General features: G+C 48.9%; 1 protein-coding gene across 2 annotated transcripts in view; it reads right to left on the bottom strand.

The window, feature by feature from the left end:
- LOC118217506 (spectrin beta chain, non-erythrocytic 1) overlaps nucleotides 1-20,073 on the bottom strand; it is an 84,966-nt gene continuing 64,893 nt past the window's right edge. Inside the window, exons 13-35 of one of the 2 annotated variants that reach the window (XM_035399391.1) lie at nucleotides 18,891-19,761; nucleotides 16,898-17,035; nucleotides 15,932-16,688; nucleotides 15,484-15,686; nucleotides 15,039-15,129; nucleotides 14,782-14,928; nucleotides 13,636-13,899; nucleotides 13,290-13,514; nucleotides 12,981-13,070; nucleotides 12,370-12,648; nucleotides 11,863-11,993; nucleotides 10,957-11,161; nucleotides 10,248-10,622; nucleotides 9,722-9,966; nucleotides 9,306-9,444; nucleotides 9,013-9,097; nucleotides 8,080-8,276; nucleotides 7,463-7,563; nucleotides 6,837-6,891; nucleotides 3,375-3,568; nucleotides 2,696-2,869; nucleotides 2,425-2,467; nucleotides 1-1,822 (exon numbers count right to left, since the gene is read on the bottom strand). In XM_035399391.1, the coding sequence (XP_035255282.1) occupies nucleotides 1,607-1,822; nucleotides 2,425-2,467; nucleotides 2,696-2,869; nucleotides 3,375-3,568; nucleotides 6,837-6,891; nucleotides 7,463-7,563; nucleotides 8,080-8,276; nucleotides 9,013-9,097; nucleotides 9,306-9,444; nucleotides 9,722-9,966; nucleotides 10,248-10,622; nucleotides 10,957-11,161; nucleotides 11,863-11,993; nucleotides 12,370-12,648; nucleotides 12,981-13,070; nucleotides 13,290-13,514; nucleotides 13,636-13,899; nucleotides 14,782-14,928; nucleotides 15,039-15,129; nucleotides 15,484-15,686; nucleotides 15,932-16,688; nucleotides 16,898-17,035; nucleotides 18,891-19,761 (5,225 nt within the window). In that variant the 3' untranslated portion in view covers nucleotides 1-1,606. The remainder of the gene's footprint in view (nucleotides 1,823-2,424; nucleotides 2,468-2,695; nucleotides 2,870-3,374; nucleotides 3,569-6,836; nucleotides 6,892-7,462; nucleotides 7,564-8,079; nucleotides 8,277-9,012; nucleotides 9,098-9,305; nucleotides 9,445-9,721; nucleotides 9,967-10,247; nucleotides 10,623-10,956; nucleotides 11,162-11,862; nucleotides 11,994-12,369; nucleotides 12,649-12,980; nucleotides 13,071-13,289; nucleotides 13,515-13,635; nucleotides 13,900-14,781; nucleotides 14,929-15,038; nucleotides 15,130-15,483; nucleotides 15,687-15,931; nucleotides 16,689-16,897; nucleotides 17,036-18,890; nucleotides 19,762-20,073) is intronic. The other variant, XM_035399392.1, reaches the window with a different exon arrangement.

Genomic DNA, 20,073 nt, shown 5'->3' on the forward strand with positions numbered 1-20,073 from the left:
TCATTTTTAAAAGCATTTTAATGACATCGCACATATTTAACAGATAGGGTAAAATTCTACAGGTGCAGCTCAATATTGAGAACCGGGCCAGAGAGATCTGCACACCTACAGACCCAAGAGATCTGCACACCTACAGACCCGAAGGTTCTGCACAGCACAGACCCAAGGGTTCTGCATTTACAGACCCAAGGGTTCTGCATACCAATAGACCCAAGGGTTCTGTGCCCCTACAGATCCAAGGGTTCTGCAAACCACAGACCTGCGGGTTCTGCATTTACAGACCCAAGGGTCCTGCACCCCTACAGACCAGGGGGTTCTCAAGGGTTCTGCGCTCCTACAGGCCCAGTCTGAGTAAAGTACTTATTTCGGATTACGCCAGTTTATTTGATTGTGCAATAAGATGAAAATTTTCAGTACAATAGTTACAGTGACAGAGAAATGCACACTATGTATCAAATAGCGAGATAATGTAGCAAAAAATTATAACACGCAGTGCTATAGCCAACAAGCAAGCAACCTTTTTGAGTAACATTACTTATTTTTCCAGTAAATGCTTGGATTCCACTTTTCCACTTAACATCAATGCTTTTAAAGTGTTTATAATACATCTAGTTTTTTTATACTCTGTACTAGAATTATTTGAAACATATATTATAATGCAACTCAAGAACAACAATGAACAAAAACAAAAACGATAAACAATAGGAAGAAAAAAATGTGTAAAATTACAGATTTTAAAATTCATTCTGTGTCCTATCCTTCCTATATATCCAACATTCTAACTGATCATCTCTGTTTTTACAAGAGTCTCATCATGTGGCTAAAATCTGGCCTTTCAGTATTACTGGTTTGTATCCAAATGTAAGTTTATACTAAGAATTAGCAAAGATGATATACCAACTTCCTATAATGGATGGAAGGTTTATTAGTCAAGACTTAGCATAGCTACCTTAGTAAAATAACTGAATAGGTGTGTGTGTGTGTGTATGTGTGTGTGTGCATGAGTGTGTGTGAGTGTCTGCATGTGCATGTGAGTGCGTGTCAGTGTGTGCATGTGTGTGAGTGTGTGTGTGTGTTCATGCACGCGTGTGTGTGTGACTGGAATTTACAGAGCATGGATGTGCAGGTTTGTAAGCACCGCTGTCTTGCTGTCCAATAGCAGAAAAGGATGCAAGTTGTCCTTCCAAGACAGCCTCACAAAATTGAGGAAATGTTTTAATATCCAGACCCTAGCAACTACATACAATTAAACAAACAAAAAAGAGGAATAGCAAAAAATTTGATTTCAAAAATATTTAAAAAGGAACAATAAAAACAAAACAAAGAAAAAATGTGGTCCTGGCTTGGTTAAGATTTTCTTTTTTAAGATGGCTTCTGCACGACACATTACAGGTCAAATCCTCATTATTTTTGTCATCATCTACCTTTTTGTAAACTCTCTGTCAGTTACTTGTAAATGACCAATCGGAGGAACGTTCGGAACAGAGAGGGGAGTCTTGGTTCTGAGCTTGCATGCTGGAATATCACCGGAAATGACGGGTAAAAAAAAAAAACAGGAAATAAAATGACCTCGCAGGTATGGGGGTGAGGAAGGGGGTGGGAAGCTCTACTTTTTCTTGCTGAATAGGCTGAAGCGTTTCTCTTTCTCCTTCTCCTTCTCCTTCTCTCTCTTTCCTGGGCTGGACTCCGTAGTCATGGTTACAGTGGCGGGCAGGGTCTGGGCGCGGCCGGAGGCGGGGGTGCTCTGGTTGCTAGGCGTCACCTCCGACTTGTCCGAGGCGACGGCGTTCGAGATGGCCTGGATCCACATGTTCATCTCCTCCTGCGCGGGTCAGCGTGGGGGAGGGGGGTGAGTGTCAGTACGGGGAGGGACACCTGAGGATCTACTCAAACTGCTGTCCGTGCTCAAGCTGGGCTGACTCTCTACATTAAGCTAAGCATCATCAGGCTCCTACTTTACATACATAAATCACCATTAACCACTCCTACATACTTCATTTCAGAAGTATTTCAGTCAAATAAATTCACAGGTGCTCATGTGTCATTTAAAAAAATTAATTCTCTTGTCAATTGGAAGCTCGATGATCCCACGCCACCATAAGAGGTCATGCAAACATCATACTGCAAAAAACGACTTTATTGAGTAAATCCTGCCTACAAACTCCAACTCAGAAACACAGTATAAGTACATAAAGACTGTGTGGTTACTAAGGTATCAAAAAGCCTGTCCCCTCTCCAAAACTAGAAAACAAACTGCTAAAATAAACAAACAACTAAAAGGGTAGCAAAAAGATCCTAAAACAGATCTTTTTCTTTTAAAAACATAAAACAGATGTATGATTATTTGCACAGCAGTACTGTTCCATGATGCAAATCTTCAACATAACTTCCTGACACTTTCCGGCAGAAGAGAACATTACTTACATCATCTTTGGCTTGGAAGAGATACTCATTGCCATCCGTCAGTCTGAAAAAAGATAAAGGCAATAACTGCAATAACCTGCATTTCCATCTCCATCCCCCTTATCTGCACACATATAGCCAAATATTTACACACGGCTGTTAGCACTATAAGTAACACGCAAGACCAATATTAACTAATTACTCGAAACATCAAATTAAATGTGGCAACAACAAAAATATAAAACTAAGAAATGACTACAGAACACAAGTTGCAGGATCGCTAGAACCTTACTTCAGTTTGAAAACGTGCTTCTTCTTCTTGTAGTCGACGGCGACCTCGCAGACCGCGCCCCTCAGGCTGACGGGGATCTCGTTGTGGTATGGGATGCCTTGGCTTGCGTTCTTGTTGTCTTTGTAAAAGCCCATTTCTTGATTGTTGATGACACAGTAAACATTGTGCCAGGACCTGAGAGCATGCAGAGATGGGTCTGCTTCAGTCTCACTTATCAAACACATGATTCATTTTCACTTATTCATTCATTCACCTCCATCTGGTATATCTACATTTACAACCCTCAGCTTTCTATCTCTCAAAAGGGTGGTTTCACAATAGTGAGTGAATGGGTAGAAGAGTTCCATGATTATGCAACTACTGAGAAACCTCAGTGACCTGGTCTGGGGGTGGGGCTGGTGACTGGGCATGGGGGCAGGGCAGGTAACCCTGTGTGGGAGTGGGGTAGGTGAGCTGGTGTGGGGGCAGGGCTGATAACCTGGTGTGGGGGTGTGGCTGGTGACTGGGTACGGGGGCACTGCAGGTAACCCTGTGTGGGGAGGTGGGGCCAGTGAGCTGGAGTGGGGGTGGGGCTTGTTTCTTGTGTGGAGGCAGGATTGGTGACAGGGTGTGGAGGTAGCCCTGGTGACTAGGTTTGGGGGCAGGGCTGGGAACCGAGTGTGGGGGGCGGGGCTGGTACCTGCTGGATGCCTTCTTGTTGGGCCCCTCCCACTCGTGCTTGCGGTACAGGACTCCCTCCAGCTGGGACGTGGGCAGGTCGGATTTGGCCGGCAGGGTGGAGGACTGCTTTCCTTTGCGCTCCACTGTGGGGGAGGGGATCGGGCTGGACTCCTTAGAGCTCCTCTCCACACCGTTAACCACCTCACCTCCGTCCTACAGGAGAGAGAGAGAGAGAGAGAGAGGGGGGGAGAGAGGGAGGAAGGGGGAGAGGCAATCAGAGTTGGACTTGCCCACTGGATGCAACCTCAGCTACACTAGGCTCATGCAGAGTAGGATCAGAGGCTATACAGACAGAGCATGTGCGGGGAAAATAAGAGTGTGTTTAAACAGCAACATTAAGCCACAAGAGGGGAAATGAAGCCAAACCTTTCCCCTCCTGCAGAGATTACGATGGGCAGCCTTTACTCTGTGGGGCTAGCTCTTCAATCTGAATTTTAAAGTGAGAAACTTCTTCCAAAGTATCTAAATTCCTGTCAATGTGCAGCTGCTGAAATTTGTCTTTATAAACGGCAGACTGGGCACAAGGCTGATGAGCTTCTGGGCCGAACTAACGGCATTAAAGCCTCTTCAGTTCCTTTGGCAATAACACCCCGCTTCCCCACACCAGAGAATCACACAAGAACAACTCTAGAACCACTGCTGCCTGCTATGCAAGAGGCACCTGGTTCTTCAGTTAAGAGAAACCCGGAGAGAATGGAAAACAGAAGAAGAAACCTTCAGCTTTCGGCTCCACTGCAGCGATCTCGACACGAGCAACGTCTGCCAGAATTAATGAAGGCAGGGAAACTAAGAACTACAGCTATTTCAAACTCCGGCTCCTACTGAAGCATCTTGTTGATGAGATGATATGAAGCCAAATTGTGTTGGATGCTCGCAGTGGCTATAAAAGCTGGGTTAAGGAAATTCACACACGGACAGCGGATACACAAGCAAGCATCCACCAGAGTTTTTTGGGATTTTGGATGAAGAGACAGAGAGGGAAAAAAACATCAAATGTTTCAAAGGCACACAAAGCAAACAAAAGTATCAAAGACAACTCAAAGCCACAGCAACAAAAAACTGACAAACAGCAAAGAATGGAGAATAATCCATTTGAAAAAACTGCTAAAAAGTGGCACTCATGAGAAATTATTGAAATGAGCTACCATTTCGGTTAAATGGTAGAGGGCAGTTTTGACTGCTAGAAGGTCATGTAAACACCACAGCCACTCCAGTGATGGAAGTAATTACCGCATTACAGAGCCCATGGAAAACCAGGCCGATCCCCGCACGCCATGGACCGCTGCTGTCTGGCTGCTCTGATTGGTGCCCTGACCACCAGTGCCGCCTTTCAGACAACGCGATTGGCTGGGGCTGGAGCGGTGGTCTTCTGTAGCCACACCTCCACTAAAGCCTGTACCACTGGAGTCCTCGTGGCTATTAGGGAAGGACCCCTAATTCCCAAGTTTTCCTTTTTTTGCACCCCTACCTCTATGTGTCTAAAACTGCATTCAGAAATAGCTCACTGTCTCATCCACTGCAAAATCAGCTCCTCTTACAGGAAGCAGAACAGGGTGTTGACTTGTTAGAATACTAATATAATGAATTTAATTAAACAGCCATATGTCACTATTAAACAGGAAGGTTGGCATGTAAATAAGAAGTTTGCCCTCATTTCCCCTTTGGACGTCAAGTTAATCAAATTAAATCAACTGGCTAAATTTACTTAAACCCTCTGTAAACCCAATTTCCCTTGCAGATGGTTAATTCTAAAAACAGTCTAAAGATCTCCCAGTTGGCAGTTCTGGGAATAAGTTCAGCATTTGTGCTGGAATACTCAGAGAGAGTATCACATACAGGTCAAATATACAACTGAGGGAGAGAGTGACTCTGCTGCTTCCTCAGGCAGACACGCCCAGAGAGGGTGGAGCCAGGACAAACAGCACTGAGTCAGTAAAAGGGACGATTTAGGTGTGATTAAAATGCCCCTGAAATGTATGATCTAAATGCCACAAACTAAAAAAATGAAACCACGGTGCAAACAATCAAATAAACAAACAATGGCAACTGACATATTACAAGCTGCTAACATGCACATGGAGACAAATATGGGGGTTATTTCAACAGGGAATGGAGAACACATACAGGCGCACACATACAAATACACTCACATACAGGTGTGCTCCCATACAGGTGCACACACACAGGTATGCTCACACACAGGTGCACACATACTGGTGTGGTCCCATACAGGCATACTCACATGTAGGTATGCACACATACAGGTACGCTCACACACTGGGGCACACACATACAGGTGCAGACAGACAGGGGCAGCATAGGGATCATGGGCAGGGCTTTTATTGTTAGTGAATGTGGCTGCAAATGACACCCAGTCCTGCTGAACATTTACAGCAGGGGGGAGGGAGCAGAAACAAGACACAACAGCAGTAACACAACATAGCCCGTACAGGTAAATATCATTCATAAAATCAAGCTGCGCATGAGTAATACACAAGAAAACAGATCATGAAATGACAATGTGAACCATCAGAAACACAAAACAAGATGACTGACTGCAGCAAAAATGTTAGTATTAACCAAGATGCTTGGAGGTTGGGGGCTGACAGACTGACAGCTGTCAATCACAGTACTCCATCCCCTATTGATACCCTAAAGAAAGACACAAGCTACCTGCAACCAAGGGAGACTCGACAGAGTGACACTGGCTCAACCAATCAGTACGCGATCAGAGGTCAGCTGGTCACCAGATTTACCCATATTTACCGCCACTGAAAAGTAAACCCTCAAAACACTGGAATGTACCATTAATAACAGACATTTGTAACAGAAATTAATATAAATATTAATAATATATATTTATAACAGAAAAACAGTTTTGAGCGTAATGAGCACCAATGCGTTTCCATTTCAGGATCCAGCAAGAACGAGACTGTCAATAGAGGGTCTGTGTTCCCCTACCGATTAAAACATAAACCTATCTTCATTTGGATGGATTGTTATTATTATAATTGATTCCCCTGACTGAATAAGGCACTTATATTTAGTTTTAAAAATGTGGAAGTCAGTTTTAGTGACACAAACTCCTAAAATATGAACTGGGTAACAAGACCGAAAGCCCAAAATGATATAATCGCACGATTCTTATTTTTTGTCCTTTGCGTAAACTACTACTTGAGGGAACAGCACACACTTAATAAAATGTATCTGATTAAAGACTTGAGGACACCCACAGAGACACAGACTAAACCACTCTGGTGTGTTAAGCCATGAGAACTACACAGTGATGATGGGAAGCGAGCGGATTGACGGGGTTTGCCAGTTTGTATCCGTGACCGGGTCACAGTCCCGGGCGCTCGGTGGCGGGACGGCGGCTCTGGAAGCTGGTGTAGTTTTGGTAGGCTTGGGAACGGTAACTAACCCGTGGGGAGTCCTGGTCTGACGGCAGCCCGTTCTGGGCGATCTGCTCACCCTCCCTGCGGGACACAAGCAGGAAAAAAAAACACCCTCAGCTCAAACCGTCCAAGGACCGAACCCAATCAGCATTGGTCCTTAACAGTCTAAGAGACGCAGGTCAAAGTTATTTCTGTGTGTAAGACTGACAGGCTTTGTGTGTGTCTAGTGTCTCTGACAGACTGTGTGTCTAGCGTCTCACTGATGGACTGTGTGTGTCTAGCGTCTCTGATGGACTGTGTGTCTAGTGCGTCTCTGACAGATTTTGTGGATCCAGTGGGTCTCTGATGGACTGTGTGTGTCTAGTGTCTCTCTGATGGACTGTGTGTGTCTAGTGTCTCTCTGATGGCCTGTGTGTGTCTAGTGTGTCTCTGACAGATTTTGTGCAGCTAGTGTGTCTCTGTTGGACTGTGTGTGTCTAGTGTCTCTCTGATGGACTGTGTGTGTCTAGTGTCTCTCTGATGGACTGTGTGTGTCTAGTGTCTCTCTGATGGACTGTGTGTGTCTAGTGTCTCTCTGATGGACTGTGTGTGTCTAGCGTGTCTCTGACAGACTGTGTGTGTCTCGTGTCTCTTCTCTGATGGACAGGCTTACTTCTGCGCAGAATCTGAGGTGGGTGCAGGCAGGGATTCCGCTGGGGGCTGTCTCTTCCTCTCCTCTTCCTCTTGCATTCTTCTCACTTCCAATAATTCCAACTGCAACACACATCACCATTAGTCACTGCATCACACTGATATTCACTGCATTACTGAAATATGCTGTATTTCATTATTTACAATCCAACAATCCCTGCATTAAGCAGTTTTTACACATTAAATTTTACACACAATCTGTCTGTACAGTGGGGCACTTCAACTTCAGTATCTTGTTAAAGGGGAATCCCGGGACTCGAACCCACATCCTTTGAGCCACAATCCCAGTTCCATAACCACTACACTGCTCTGTTGTCACTAAACTCCTCCCACAACCTGCTTCACTACATCAGTGAGGAACCCAGCAGCACACAGAGCAACCCAACATTATGCAGAGTAACCCAGCATTACATAGAGTAACCCAACAGCACGCAGTTACTATACAGTTATTATACACTTCTCAAAAATTCTTTTTTACAGCAAATGTTTGAAGTGTTCCGTGTAAGCTCTTAATCATCACACCCACCCCCCTGTGCTCACAGTGGTCTGTTCCAAACCTCCCCCCCACCCCGTTCTCACTGTGGTGAGCCGCTCCAGGGCAGAGAATCTCTCCTCCCAGGTAGCGGCAGACTTTTCAAAGGCCTCGTGTCTCTTGATCAGCTTCTCCACCTCGTCCACGCTCTGGCCCATCTCTCTGCTGGACAGGTAGGGCTCCTGCCCCAGCAGCCACGCCTCCGCCACGCCCGCATCCCGCGAAAACTGGTGCACTTCCAAAACTGTCCCGCGAGAGAAACAGGGGTCAACTCTGCCATCTCACCCATACCCCACACCCCAGCTACTGATACAAACCTCAATTACACTTCCATTTTATCCTTAAAATACACAAATATGGAATTATGGACTGTATTTTCAGTTTTTGTTCACATTTTATTGTCCTGTTCCTGTGACGCAACTCATAGTAGCAAGCCCAGTTCCCACACACTGCCACCTGTAGTTGGGCTGTAGTAAGTGGTGAAATACTTTGGCACCAGCCCAAACTGTGATGCCAGTGTTTGCCAGCAGGTGGCAGTCAGGGAGAGAATGAGCAGCTAATACTCACAGACCACAGGGCAGGACAGAGCAACAGTGGCACTAACACTGACATTAACACTGACAATAACAATAACACAGACACAGCGTTCAGTTTTCAGTGAGTCATTGTGTGAAACTGCATTTACTGCTTCTCTCTCTCTACAGAGCCATTGTGTTGAGCAGCTGATTGAGTCTTACTGAGTGTGGGCTCATCCTCACATACCCATAATGCACTGCAGTGAGAGCACTTTCTCACAGAGAGGACAGTGGGGGCGAGGAGACATCAGGATGAAAACGAACGAGCCAAAGCAATCACACACACTGAAACAATCGCACACGCACCGAAGCTATCCCAAACACAAAAGTGATTACACATGTGGAAGCCATCACACACACACTGAAACAATCGCACACATGCAGAGAAGAAAACAAGGACTTTACTCAGTCTAAGCCACTCCCATCGGTCCTCCCACTTGTCAATCATGTCTTTCCTCTTGTCCGTCAACTGTAGCAACTTTTCTTTAATCTGCAGGGGAGAGATACTGACTGGTGAGAGGGATTTACATTTTCAAGGTTCTAATATTTGTGAAAGAAACAAACAATCATATGAAAGGATCATTTTGAATGTTGTCTTTTTAAGCGGTCAGCAGCGTGCAGGAGCTGTACAGGTGTGCAAAGAGGGGTTGAAGTGTGAGACGTAGGCCAGGTGAGGGCGTGTCCGCAGGCAGACCCACCTCCTCAGAAGCGTAGTGTTTCCGTGACAGCAGCGACTTGCCCAGCTCGATGCAGGCAGTGAAGCTGTCGTTTCGGGCGTCGATCTCCGCCTTGATGCCCTGGTGGTTATTCATCAGCAGCTCCACCGATGACACGTCCCTGCAGGGAGTCACATGACCACACGATCATTGGGCGAGAGAATCACATGACCACACAATCAGAGGGTGAGGGAGTCACATGATAATGTGATATTTGGGATATTTGATACTATTTTAAAATGACTGTGCTACTGGGAAATGACTGGCTGGTAGGAACCTCAGCTGCGGTACTGAGAGATGATTGGCTGTCAGTACCACCAGCTGCGGTACTGGGAGGTGATTGGCCATTAGTCCCAGGGCTGACTGGCCACACTGATGTCCCCCACAGGCCACCGTACCTGGGCTTCTCCTGGGCCTCGATGAGGCGGATGACGTCCTCCATCCAGAGCATGAGGTCGCGCACCATGCTGAAGAAGCGGAACTTGTCGCCGGTGTCGAGCAGCCGCACCCTCCGCCCGTCGCAGGCCTCCAGGAGGGCCTTCCAGGCCTCCAGCACCTCCCCCTCCCGCTTCTGGATGTCGTCGGCCTTGTCGCCGGCGTACGCCGACTGCAGGCGCACCGCGTCTTCCTGCAGCTGCCTCACCTGGGGACCCAACATGCAGGTATGTAGCTCTGATATTAAAGCGCAATTTCACCCACACAGAGGTGTGCAAACATGCTGCCCTTTGTGCTTACTGCAGCATGAATGCAATGGTTTGTATTTTTAGCTGAGATTCATTCATGGTAAAAATTGAAGACATTTATCCCTCACAAACTTCAGTGTCTCGTGATACATTTCTTTCCCTGCATTCTGGGGGCTCGTACCAGTGCTCCCAGAGTCTGTATGACATGGCTGAAACTGAGGTGCATTCTGGGAGCTCGTACCTGCGTCCCCAGGGCCTGTATGTCGTGCTCGAAGGTGGTGTGCATCCTCTGCAGCGTCTCCACCGTGTTCTGGTCCCGGCCCAGCTCCTCCGGAAGCTTCTTGTGCTTGTCGAGGATGCGGCCCAGGATCTCCTTGGCGTCGTGGTAGAACTTGTGCAGCTCGTAGGAGGCGGCCAGGATCTGCGTGCGCGTGTCGATCAGCTCCAGCAGGTCGGCCCAGGCCTCGTTCAGGCCGTCCTTCCACTCGGCGATGGTCGCCGCGTCCGTGTGGCCCGAGTTGATCAGCTCGTCCGCCATCTGGTTGACGGCGTCCACGCGCTCCTGCCCGATGTTGCCCGTGTCGCGGGCGAACTCCCGGAAGCGCTCCTGGAGCATCTGCGCACGGGCGGGATGGCGGTTAACCACACAGACCGCAGATTTTACACGCTCACATACCTCCAGCAGACCTGGGTTGAATACTTTTCTACGCATTAATTACATCCAGGCTCAATTAAACCAGACAAGATCGAGAATAGAGAAATAGAGAAAAGTATTTGGATCCAAAACAAATACATATTTGACCTAAGTCTGACCACCAGGCTTTTACACACACACAACCACAGACTTTTGTTTTTATCACAGTCACACTCAGCTTTCAAATGACTCTAAAACACTTCACCCTGCCCATAAATCTCATTATTACTGTTCATGATTATGACGGGTGTCTTACAGTGACGTGCTCGTAGTCCTGGCCCAGCTCGTGCGACCCCGCCACCACTTCCCGCTCAGCGATCCACTGCTCCAGGTCGTCCACCTCACGGTTGAGCTGGAAGAGCCGGAACCTCTCGTCCAACTTCCCTCTCCTCTCCTCCGACAGGTCCTTCAGCCCCGCGTACAACTTATCCACCTGCGACTGCCTCATGCTAATCCTCTCACTGACAGAGAGAGAGAGGGAAAGAGAGGGGGGGGGGGGGAGAGAGCCAGAGGCGGAGAGAGGAGACAGACAGAGAGGGGAAGAGGGAGAGAGAGAAAGAGAGAGAGAGAGAGAGAGAGAGAGAGAGATACCTTCAACCCTGAGTACAGTGTATCCACCTGTGACTGCCAAAAGGGAGTGAACTTGTACATGTCTTGCAAAAACCGGTGTGGTTGATATAAATCCTAATTCCAGTGTGTTTACCGGTGTGTATCTGTTTTACCTCTGTGGGAGTGTGTGTGTGTGTGTGTGTATCTGTTTTACCTCTGTGGGAGTGGGAGTGTGTGTGTGTGTGTGTGTGTTTTACCTCTGTGGGAGTGTGTGTGTGTGTGTGTATCTGTTTTACCTCTGTGGGAGTGTGTGTGTGTGTGTGTGTGTGTTTGTTTTACCTCTGTGGGAGTGTGTGTGTGTGTGTGTGTGTGTGTGTGTGTATCTGTTTTACCTCTGTGGGAGTGTGTGTGTGTGTGTGTGTGTTTGTTTTACCTCTGTGGGAGTGTGTGTGTGTGTGTGTGTGTGTGTATCTGTTTTACCTCTGTGGGAGTGTGTGTGTGTGTGTGTGTGTGTGTATCTGTTTTACCTCTGTGGGAGTGTGTGTGTGTGTGTGTGTGTATCTGTTTTACCTCTGTGGGAGTGGGAGTGTGTGTGTGTGTGTGTGTGTTTTACCTCTCTGGGTGTCCCTTGGACACCAGGGCCCTGCTGGTCTTCGACAGCTGGTGCACGGTCTCAGCGTAATCCTCCACTGCCTGCTCCAGGATCTGGTGTTTCTTCAACATGGCAACCGAGCTCTGCTCATCCTGAGAGAGAGAGATAGAGTGTGTGTGTGAGAGAGAGAGAGAGGCTAACACCATTATAACCTGCAGCGTAACATTAGAGGTGTGTCTGAAAAGTCTTTGCTGTGATCCATGATCCATGCAGTCAGTGACCACTATCAGCCCCTCCAAGATTACTTTCAATCAACCTATCAGCTCTCAACAAACCCCTTGGCCCCACCCATGGTATCCCATACTGCACCTTGGCCCCTCCCCCAGTACTCCATACTGCACCTTGGCCCCTCCCCCGATATCCCATACTGCACCTTGGTCCCTCCCCCGGTACCCCATACTGCACCTTGGCCCCTCCCCTGGTCCCCACACAGCACCTCGGCCCCTCCCCCGGTATCCCACACTGCACCTTGGCCTTCTCCTCTGACATCATGTAGAGCTCCTGCTCGCTCATCCAGGCCTCAGCCTCGGCGGCGTCGAAGTAGTACTGCTGGGCGCAGTGCGCCTCCTCCAGGCGGGCGTGGCGCTTCTCCACCTCCTCCCCCATCAGGCCCCACAGCCGCTGCAGGTCCGCCAGCCGCTGCCGGATGGCCTCTGCGTTTGGGCTGTCGTCCCGCAGGACGCCCTGGCTCCGCTCGAAGATGTCGTCGCAGCGCGGCTGGTGGCCCTGGACCTCCTTCTGTAGGGTCTGTGGAGGACGGGGGGGGGGGGGCAACAATTTTTAAAATGTGTCCCACACATGGTGAGACCTGCATGCCACCAAAATATTACTATCCCCTGTCTGTCAGAAGCCCCTATTCGGCATAACAAATTTTACATTTATTTTTCTCCCAAATGTGCAGCTCTGGCGATACACACAGTAACTATACATTGTTTTATATCACAGCTTCATAACTGTACCTGGTGAGTGAGCATAAGATATTAGCAACCACACCCAAATCCAGAACTCAGACCGCATCGCATGATCACGCGTTGACAGGTCCGCTGGTCTGTGGCCCTATCCGCGATCCTGACCCTCACCTGGTTCTTCTTGATGAGAAGCTGCACGGTTTGCAGGTTGTGGCCGTGGTCCGTGGAGGTCGCGATGGGCATCCTCTCTTCCACCCAGAGCTGGGAACACACCACAAAATCAGCAACTCCAAAAAATCAACAATGAAGAACGACTACTCAAATGAGATCCTGATTACTGTTAATATATGATCAGAGCTACAAACATGAGTTCGCCAAAAAAAAATAAGGCTGCCATTATTTAAGTGTGAAAATCTAGAATGATTCAGCATCTTAAAAGTTCAGGGCCATTCTGACTTGCTGGCGTTTCTCGGCACTCACGATTTCGTCCTCCAGGTCGCGGTTGAACTGGTGGATCTCGCGGGAGGCCATGAGGAAGTCCTTCCTCTTGCGCAGCGGGTCCAGAAGCTCCCGGAACTTCTGCTCCACCACCTGCCTCCGCCCATCCACCTCGTCCGTGTCCTTGCCCTCCTGGCGGAGCACGTGCGCCTGGCTCTGCAGCTCCTGCACCTCCTTCTGCCGCACCTCCACCTGGTTCTCCAGCATCTGAGGGGAGGGGGAGGTTCACTGAGCTCTTCCTCATACACACACTCACTCTCACACACACTTACACACGATACACACACTCACATAAACACACGCTTTCACACACACACACACACAATACCTGCTGCTTCTTGAGCAGGATGTTGACGCTGGTCAGGTCCTTGCCATAGTCGTCTGATTGGATCTGTCCCTCCAGGCCCACCAGCCACTTGTCCAGGTCGGCACAGCTCTGGGTGAAGAGCTCCGCCTTGTTGGCGTCGAACAGGCACTGCGCCTTCGTCTGAGTGGTCGACTCGAGGTCCACCCACATCGTCTGCAGTGATGACAGCTTCTCCTTCACCACCACCTCTGTCTCCGGCTTCTCTGAAACCAGCAGCCTCCCTTCCTGCAAAGGATCAGGGGAAAGGAATATGTATGTATATATGTATTACTCACCCCATAGCATTATGGGAAACATAGTCTCAGTACACATAGGTCCAGATCTGGCCTAACTACGTGTAGCAGCGATGGGCCACACCAGGGATGAGCAGCTTAGACTCTGGTCAGATTCTGAGAGGGTGATTTGTGGAAGTGTGACGTATCTGAGACCCCTCAATATTCAACCATTTCCTTCTCTGTGCCTCACAGTTAATGTTTGTATCGCCACCTTTCTTTTGGAGTTGAGATGATTGTGTCCCTGAGAAGTTGGCAGGGTCTCTGGCTCTAAGCTGCACTGATTTCTCCAGGCTTATAATGAGATGTGTGACCCCAGTTTTTGGGCCAGGACATCTCCAACAGCACAGCATGCCCCAACTCAGAGAGGTGGCAAGGTCAGTTATTTCGGACAGTCTTTACAGATCCCATTGTGCTTAAACTAGTAAACATCCTGCATCTGTTGACAGGGCTGTGACAGGAACTCAGATTCAGCCAAAATACCGACCCTGAAACAGTCTTGATAAGCAACATTTTGGGAAGTATGTTTTTTTTAATGGAATTTTACTAGTGGAAAGTTTTCTACACCTCAGAAATGAACTATGAAATAAAGAAAGTAAATTAATAAAGAAATAAATGAATATGCAGAGTATCCTTTGAGAACCACTTATATATTTTGTAGTTTTCTGTGAATTCACCACGGCTGAATGCCAAAATGATGCTTCCTATGGTCTGGGTCATTTTATGCATTTCCTATGGGTGGGGTCGTATGAAGTGTTTCCTATGGGCGGGGTCACATAGTGCATTTCCAGTGGGTGGGGTCATATGATGCGTTTCCTGTGAGCGGGGCTCTCACCTTCTCGATCTTCTCCAGCCACTCCTTGTTGGACTGCAGCTCGGCCATGAAGGCCTGGTGCTTGAGCCACTTGCTGTGCAGGTTGCGCGCCTCGTCGTACGACATGTCCTGCGCAGTCAGCATCTTCTCGTTGATCCAGAGGGACAGCTGCGCAGACAGACGGGACAGGCAGTCAGGGCTGCGCAGACACACAGGACAGGCATATGCTTCTCTGAGCCCAGAGGATGCTGCGATATAAAAGCGGCATTGTAGTTCACCTCCTGACTGTTCTGCAGGAGCTTCTGCAGGTCGCGGTTATCCTTCAGACGCATCAGCAGCTCGCTGGCTGCCTCCCGGTTCTTCTTATGCCTGCGCAGACGGACATACAGACAGACAGACACACATAGGTCAAATGGTCAAACACCCAAACATTAGACCCACTCTATCAGCAAGTGTTACACGGGCAAACAGTCAAACACTAACACTGCGCTATTAGCACATGAGTCATATGGTCAAACAGACAAACACTAACACTGCACTGTCAGCATGAGTTATACGGTCAAACAAGCACTAACGGTGTGCTATCAGCACAAATCATGTGGTCAAACATGCAAACACTAACACTGCGCTCTCAGGGTGCTGGACAGGGATACCTGGACCTGTTTTGGACATGGCAGTACTGAGCATGTCTTGGGACACAGCAGTACGGTGTTTAGGCCGTACCTGTCGTCGATGGAGTCCACCTTCTCCTGGATGCGCTCGCCGTTGATGTTCCCGTCGCTCACCAGTCGCCGGCCAGTCTCCACCACGCCGTTGATCTTCTCCTCGTTGGCGTCCATGGTGGTCATGAAGTCCTCCTGTTTCTTTATGGCGCCCTCTGCTGCCTCCAGGGTGGATGGCATCTCTGTGTGCGCTAGAACGTATTCCTGAAGGGCAGTGGCGGTGACATGGTTTTGGTTTTTTGTGCGAAGTAAATGCAACAATGTGTATTTAAAGATGTATTTAAACCTAACCTGCCTTACCTGGTTGCTCAGGTAGGGTCCCTTGATCGTAAAACTGTTACCTGGTTGCTCAGATAAGCTCACCTGGTAGTAAAACTGAGCTATGTGGTTGCTCAGGTAAGCTCACCTGGTTGTAAAACTGTGCTACCTGGTTGCTCAGGTAAGCTCACCTGGTTGTTGAGGAAGGCCTCGGCCTGCTTGGTGTCCCTGAGGAACAGCTGGTAGGCGTGGGACTGGGACAGCAGGCTCTGTCGGTTCTCCCACATCTTGTGCAGCTCGTTCCAGCCGGTGTCCAGGGCCTGGAGCCTCTGGCGCAGGAACATGTACTGGGCGTCGGTCTGGCCCTGCGTCACCATCTCGCCCATGTCCCGCATCTTCTGGTAGTCCTCCTCGTAGTTGTCGATCTCGTTCTTGATGCCCTCGTGCTGCGCCAGCAGCTTCTCGGCCTCGGCCAGCGTGTTGGGCATGTCCTCGGAGGCGATGGCGGTCTGCGTGCGTGACAGCCAGGTCTGGAAGTCGTCGAGGTCGCGCAGGAACTGCTGCAGCTTGCTGGCCTCGCCCAGCGACTCCTCGCGGTTGCGAAGCGTGCTCTTCATCTCCTCCCACACGGCGGTGATCTCGGCCAGCCGGCCCACGATGCCCTGCTCCTGGTCGGGGTGCTCGGCGCCCAGCCGCTCCGCCTCCTTGCGCAGGTCGCCCAGCTTGTCCTCGATGGCGGCGAGGTCGCGCTCCATGCCCGTCAGCTTGCGCTGCAGCGCCATCACGCCCGCCAGGTCGTTGCCCAGCTCCTGGGTGGACTCGATCACCTTGGTCTTCTCGCGGATCCAGGACTTGGTCTCGTTGCACTCCAGGTGGTAGTTCTGCACCCCCAAAGCAGAGTTCAGGGACTCCTTCTTCAGGTCCACCAGGTCACGGAACTGACTCCACCTGGAAGAGGGAGACCAGCTCAGGTGAATCTCCCCTCAAATGCACAACCATCATAGACCTATCCAAGCAGCTGCCCAAAAGTAAAAAATGCTAAATAATACAAGGTAAGCCAGGGGTCTCCAACCACAGAGAACCACAGATTCTGCTGGTATTCACAGGTAACTCAACTCACCACACTTCCTGTCATGGGCCTAAAGTTAACCACATACCTGGTGTTCAGCTTGTCTTGCTGGGCTTTGATCTCCTTCTCACTGGGGTGTCCGCTGTGGATCAGTTGCCTGGCGATCTGGTTCACCACGGCAACACGTGAAGCCTGGTTGTTCATCTCTGGCTCCAGGCTCTCAAACCTGACAAAGGAAAGGACAGAGTTTGGTGCACAAGAGGCGAGCGACGGTTCGTGGAGTCACTTAATCTGCTGCAGTATTCTGGCAGCAAACCTTCCGGAACCTTCCCCTGTGGTCCACCCGCTGTCATTGTGTATTTCTGCCGAAAAATTTGTTTTTGCAGCAAAGGAATATTTTACAATCTGGCAGAAACTAGCATTATTTTGGCTTTAAAGTCTCCATGGACTCTTTGCTCAAGACAAGACTGAGCTATAAAAATAAACTCCCAAACTTTATTTTTCTGCTACAGAAAGAGTCTTTGAGGAGACCCTTCCAAAGTCCTAATTTAAAAGCTGCCTTCCCACTTCTGCTCAGTCTGCATGCAGGCTGAAGCGAATGGGAGATAAGGCTGCATAGGTTATTGTCCTTCATTTGCAACAAATCCACCGTACCATAGTTGGTAGTAAACTCTTAGCATAAAAATCCCCTGACCATAGTGAAAAAAATAAAAAGAAAAATCACACATTCTTTGTCAAAATTGATTTTTCTCTGCCTAATGTTGTTAATTATATATTCGGATCATTTAAAAGAATTCCTTTGAAACTGCGTCAAGTGTAATTTAAATCAGCTGGTACATACATTAAAATGTTCATACTGTCAATGACATATTGATGATTGCATAAAATGATTAATGAGGGTTTCATTCCACAACATACGCATGCAGAGTTAGGTTTCTGTACAAAGAGAGAAATGTGTTCTGCACATCCAAACATCTTCTATGCATTAACGCAGAACACATGCCAACTGGCAGCGCAACGTGTTCTGACGCACTGCATGTAACATTCGCATTAAAAACATTCTAGTGCATTAACCAAATGATTCAATCTACATAACATGCATGCTAATCAAAGCAAATCAGGACACGGTTCAGCTGTGCCATGTTCCCGGCTGTGCGTGATAATTACATCGTTTTATAGAATGTCGCTGGTGGCACAACAATCATTTTTAGACTCAATAAGCTCAGATTTACATTACGGGTCACAGGGACACACGCACACCTGCTTATCCTCGGGTGGGTTCATCCACACAGGTTTACATTTGGAGGGGAGCTGCAGGCACAGCTGTGCTATTAGGTGCTCACAGCTCATTTTTCCTGTGCATCTACCCCTTTAATCCCATAATGGATTCTCCTTTTCCCAAAATGCAACACTATAAATGCACCCAGCACTGGAGGTAAGGCACAGTGTCACTCTACTCTCAGAAAGGTGTTAATTAGGTTGTTTTTGCCACTGAGCTCTTTTCCTCTTTCTAAAGCTCATTTGAAACATGTGCTCTAATCAAGGTTACAAACTGATAGGGAAAAGCAACTCATACATAATTTGTATGAAAGAAGAGCTTGCCTAAATATTAGTGATTATGACTGTAATTGTGTTCATGATTGTGATTATGACTGTAATTGTGTTCATGATTGTGATTATGACCGTGATTGTGTTCATAATTATGATAAAGACTGATTATCATTATTATTGCGACTGTGATTATGATTGTGATTATGATTGAAATCATGATTGTGATTATGGCTGTGTTTGTGTGCATGACTGTGATTATGACTGTGTTCATGATTGTGATTATGACTGTGTTTGTGTTTATAACTGTGATTGATTGTGATTGAGTTCATGGTTGTGATAATGACTATGATTGTGTTCATGATTGTGATTATGACTGTGTTAATGATTATGATTGTGATTGCGTTCATGATTGTGATTATGAATGTGTTAATGATTATGATTGTGATTGCGTTCATGATTGTGATTATGAATGTGTTAATGATTATGATTGTGATTGTGTTCATGATTGTGATAATGACTGCTGTTGTTACCTGTGCTGGATCACCTCCAGGTCCTCCAGCTTCTCGGGGATGTGCATGCTGTTGAGCCACTGCTCCTTCTCGTCGATCCACACCTCGCAGGCGTCCGCCTCGCTGGACATCTTGTAGAGGGCGAGCGCGTCCTGCAGGGCCTGCTTCCGGAGGCGCGTCAGCTCGGCCAGCTCGGCGTAGCGCTCCTCGATGCCCGCCAGGCGACCCTTCACCTCGGGCGACTCCGCCTGCTCGGTGGGCAGCGCCCGCGCCTGCTCCAGCAGCGCGTCGATGGCCGGCCGGTAGCTGGCGATCTCCTCGGCCACGTCCTTGTGCTTCTTGACCAGCGCCTGGGTGGAGAACTCGTCGTGGCCCACCTCTGAGCTGGAGACGATGCGTAGCACGTCCAGCATCCAGGCGTCCACGTCGTCGGCGTCCGCCTGGAACTGGTGCATGTTGCAGGCGTCGAGAAGCCGGGCCTTCCGCACGGCCGACAGCCGCTCCAGCCCCGCCCACTGCTCCTGCACCTCGGCGATTCGCTGGCTGATCTTGTCGGCGCCGAAGTGGCCCGCGGCGACCATCTCCTGGCCCTCGCGCGCGGTGTGCTGCAGCCCGCCGCTGCGGCCGCTCATCTCGTCCTCGAAGGCCTTGTGCTGGCTCAGCAGCCGCAGCACGCCCGTCAGGTCCTTCCCGCAGTCGTCCGACGACAGGATCTGCTCCTTCTCGCGGATCCAGCCCTCCTCCTCCGCCATCTCCCAGAAGAACTTCCAGAGGCGCCGCGACTCCTCCAGCCGCGCCCGCCGCTCCGCCGCCAGCTGGCTCAGCTCCAGGTAGCAGAACTCCATGTGCGCCACACGGTCCCGGATCACCTGCGGGTCGCACGGCTTGTAGCCTGAGAAGAGGGGGGGGGGCAGAGAGTGGAGGTTAAGCTTCATGTAAGACTAATAAATCCATTAGCCAATCAGCTCCTGCATAGCGCCCTACTGATTAAATCTGGGAACTGGAAACTGGAAAATTATTCTAGGGGTGTTGAAACACCCTAGAAAATGGCGGAAACGAGCTCACTGCAAAACCACTGTGTCACCAGTTAGGGCGTTCATGCACATGCTAAACTGATAGCAACAATACATGTGGCCATGAGCTCCATCTCCCCAATAAAAATACATGTCTTCATGTTCTGGGTATTAGTCAGGACATTAATAAC

This window comes from Anguilla anguilla, chromosome 2 (genome assembly GCF_013347855.1).
Source record: "Anguilla anguilla isolate fAngAng1 chromosome 2, fAngAng1.pri, whole genome shotgun sequence".
In the NCBI taxonomy this organism is placed as follows: Eukaryota; Metazoa; Chordata; class Actinopteri; order Anguilliformes; family Anguillidae; genus Anguilla; species Anguilla anguilla.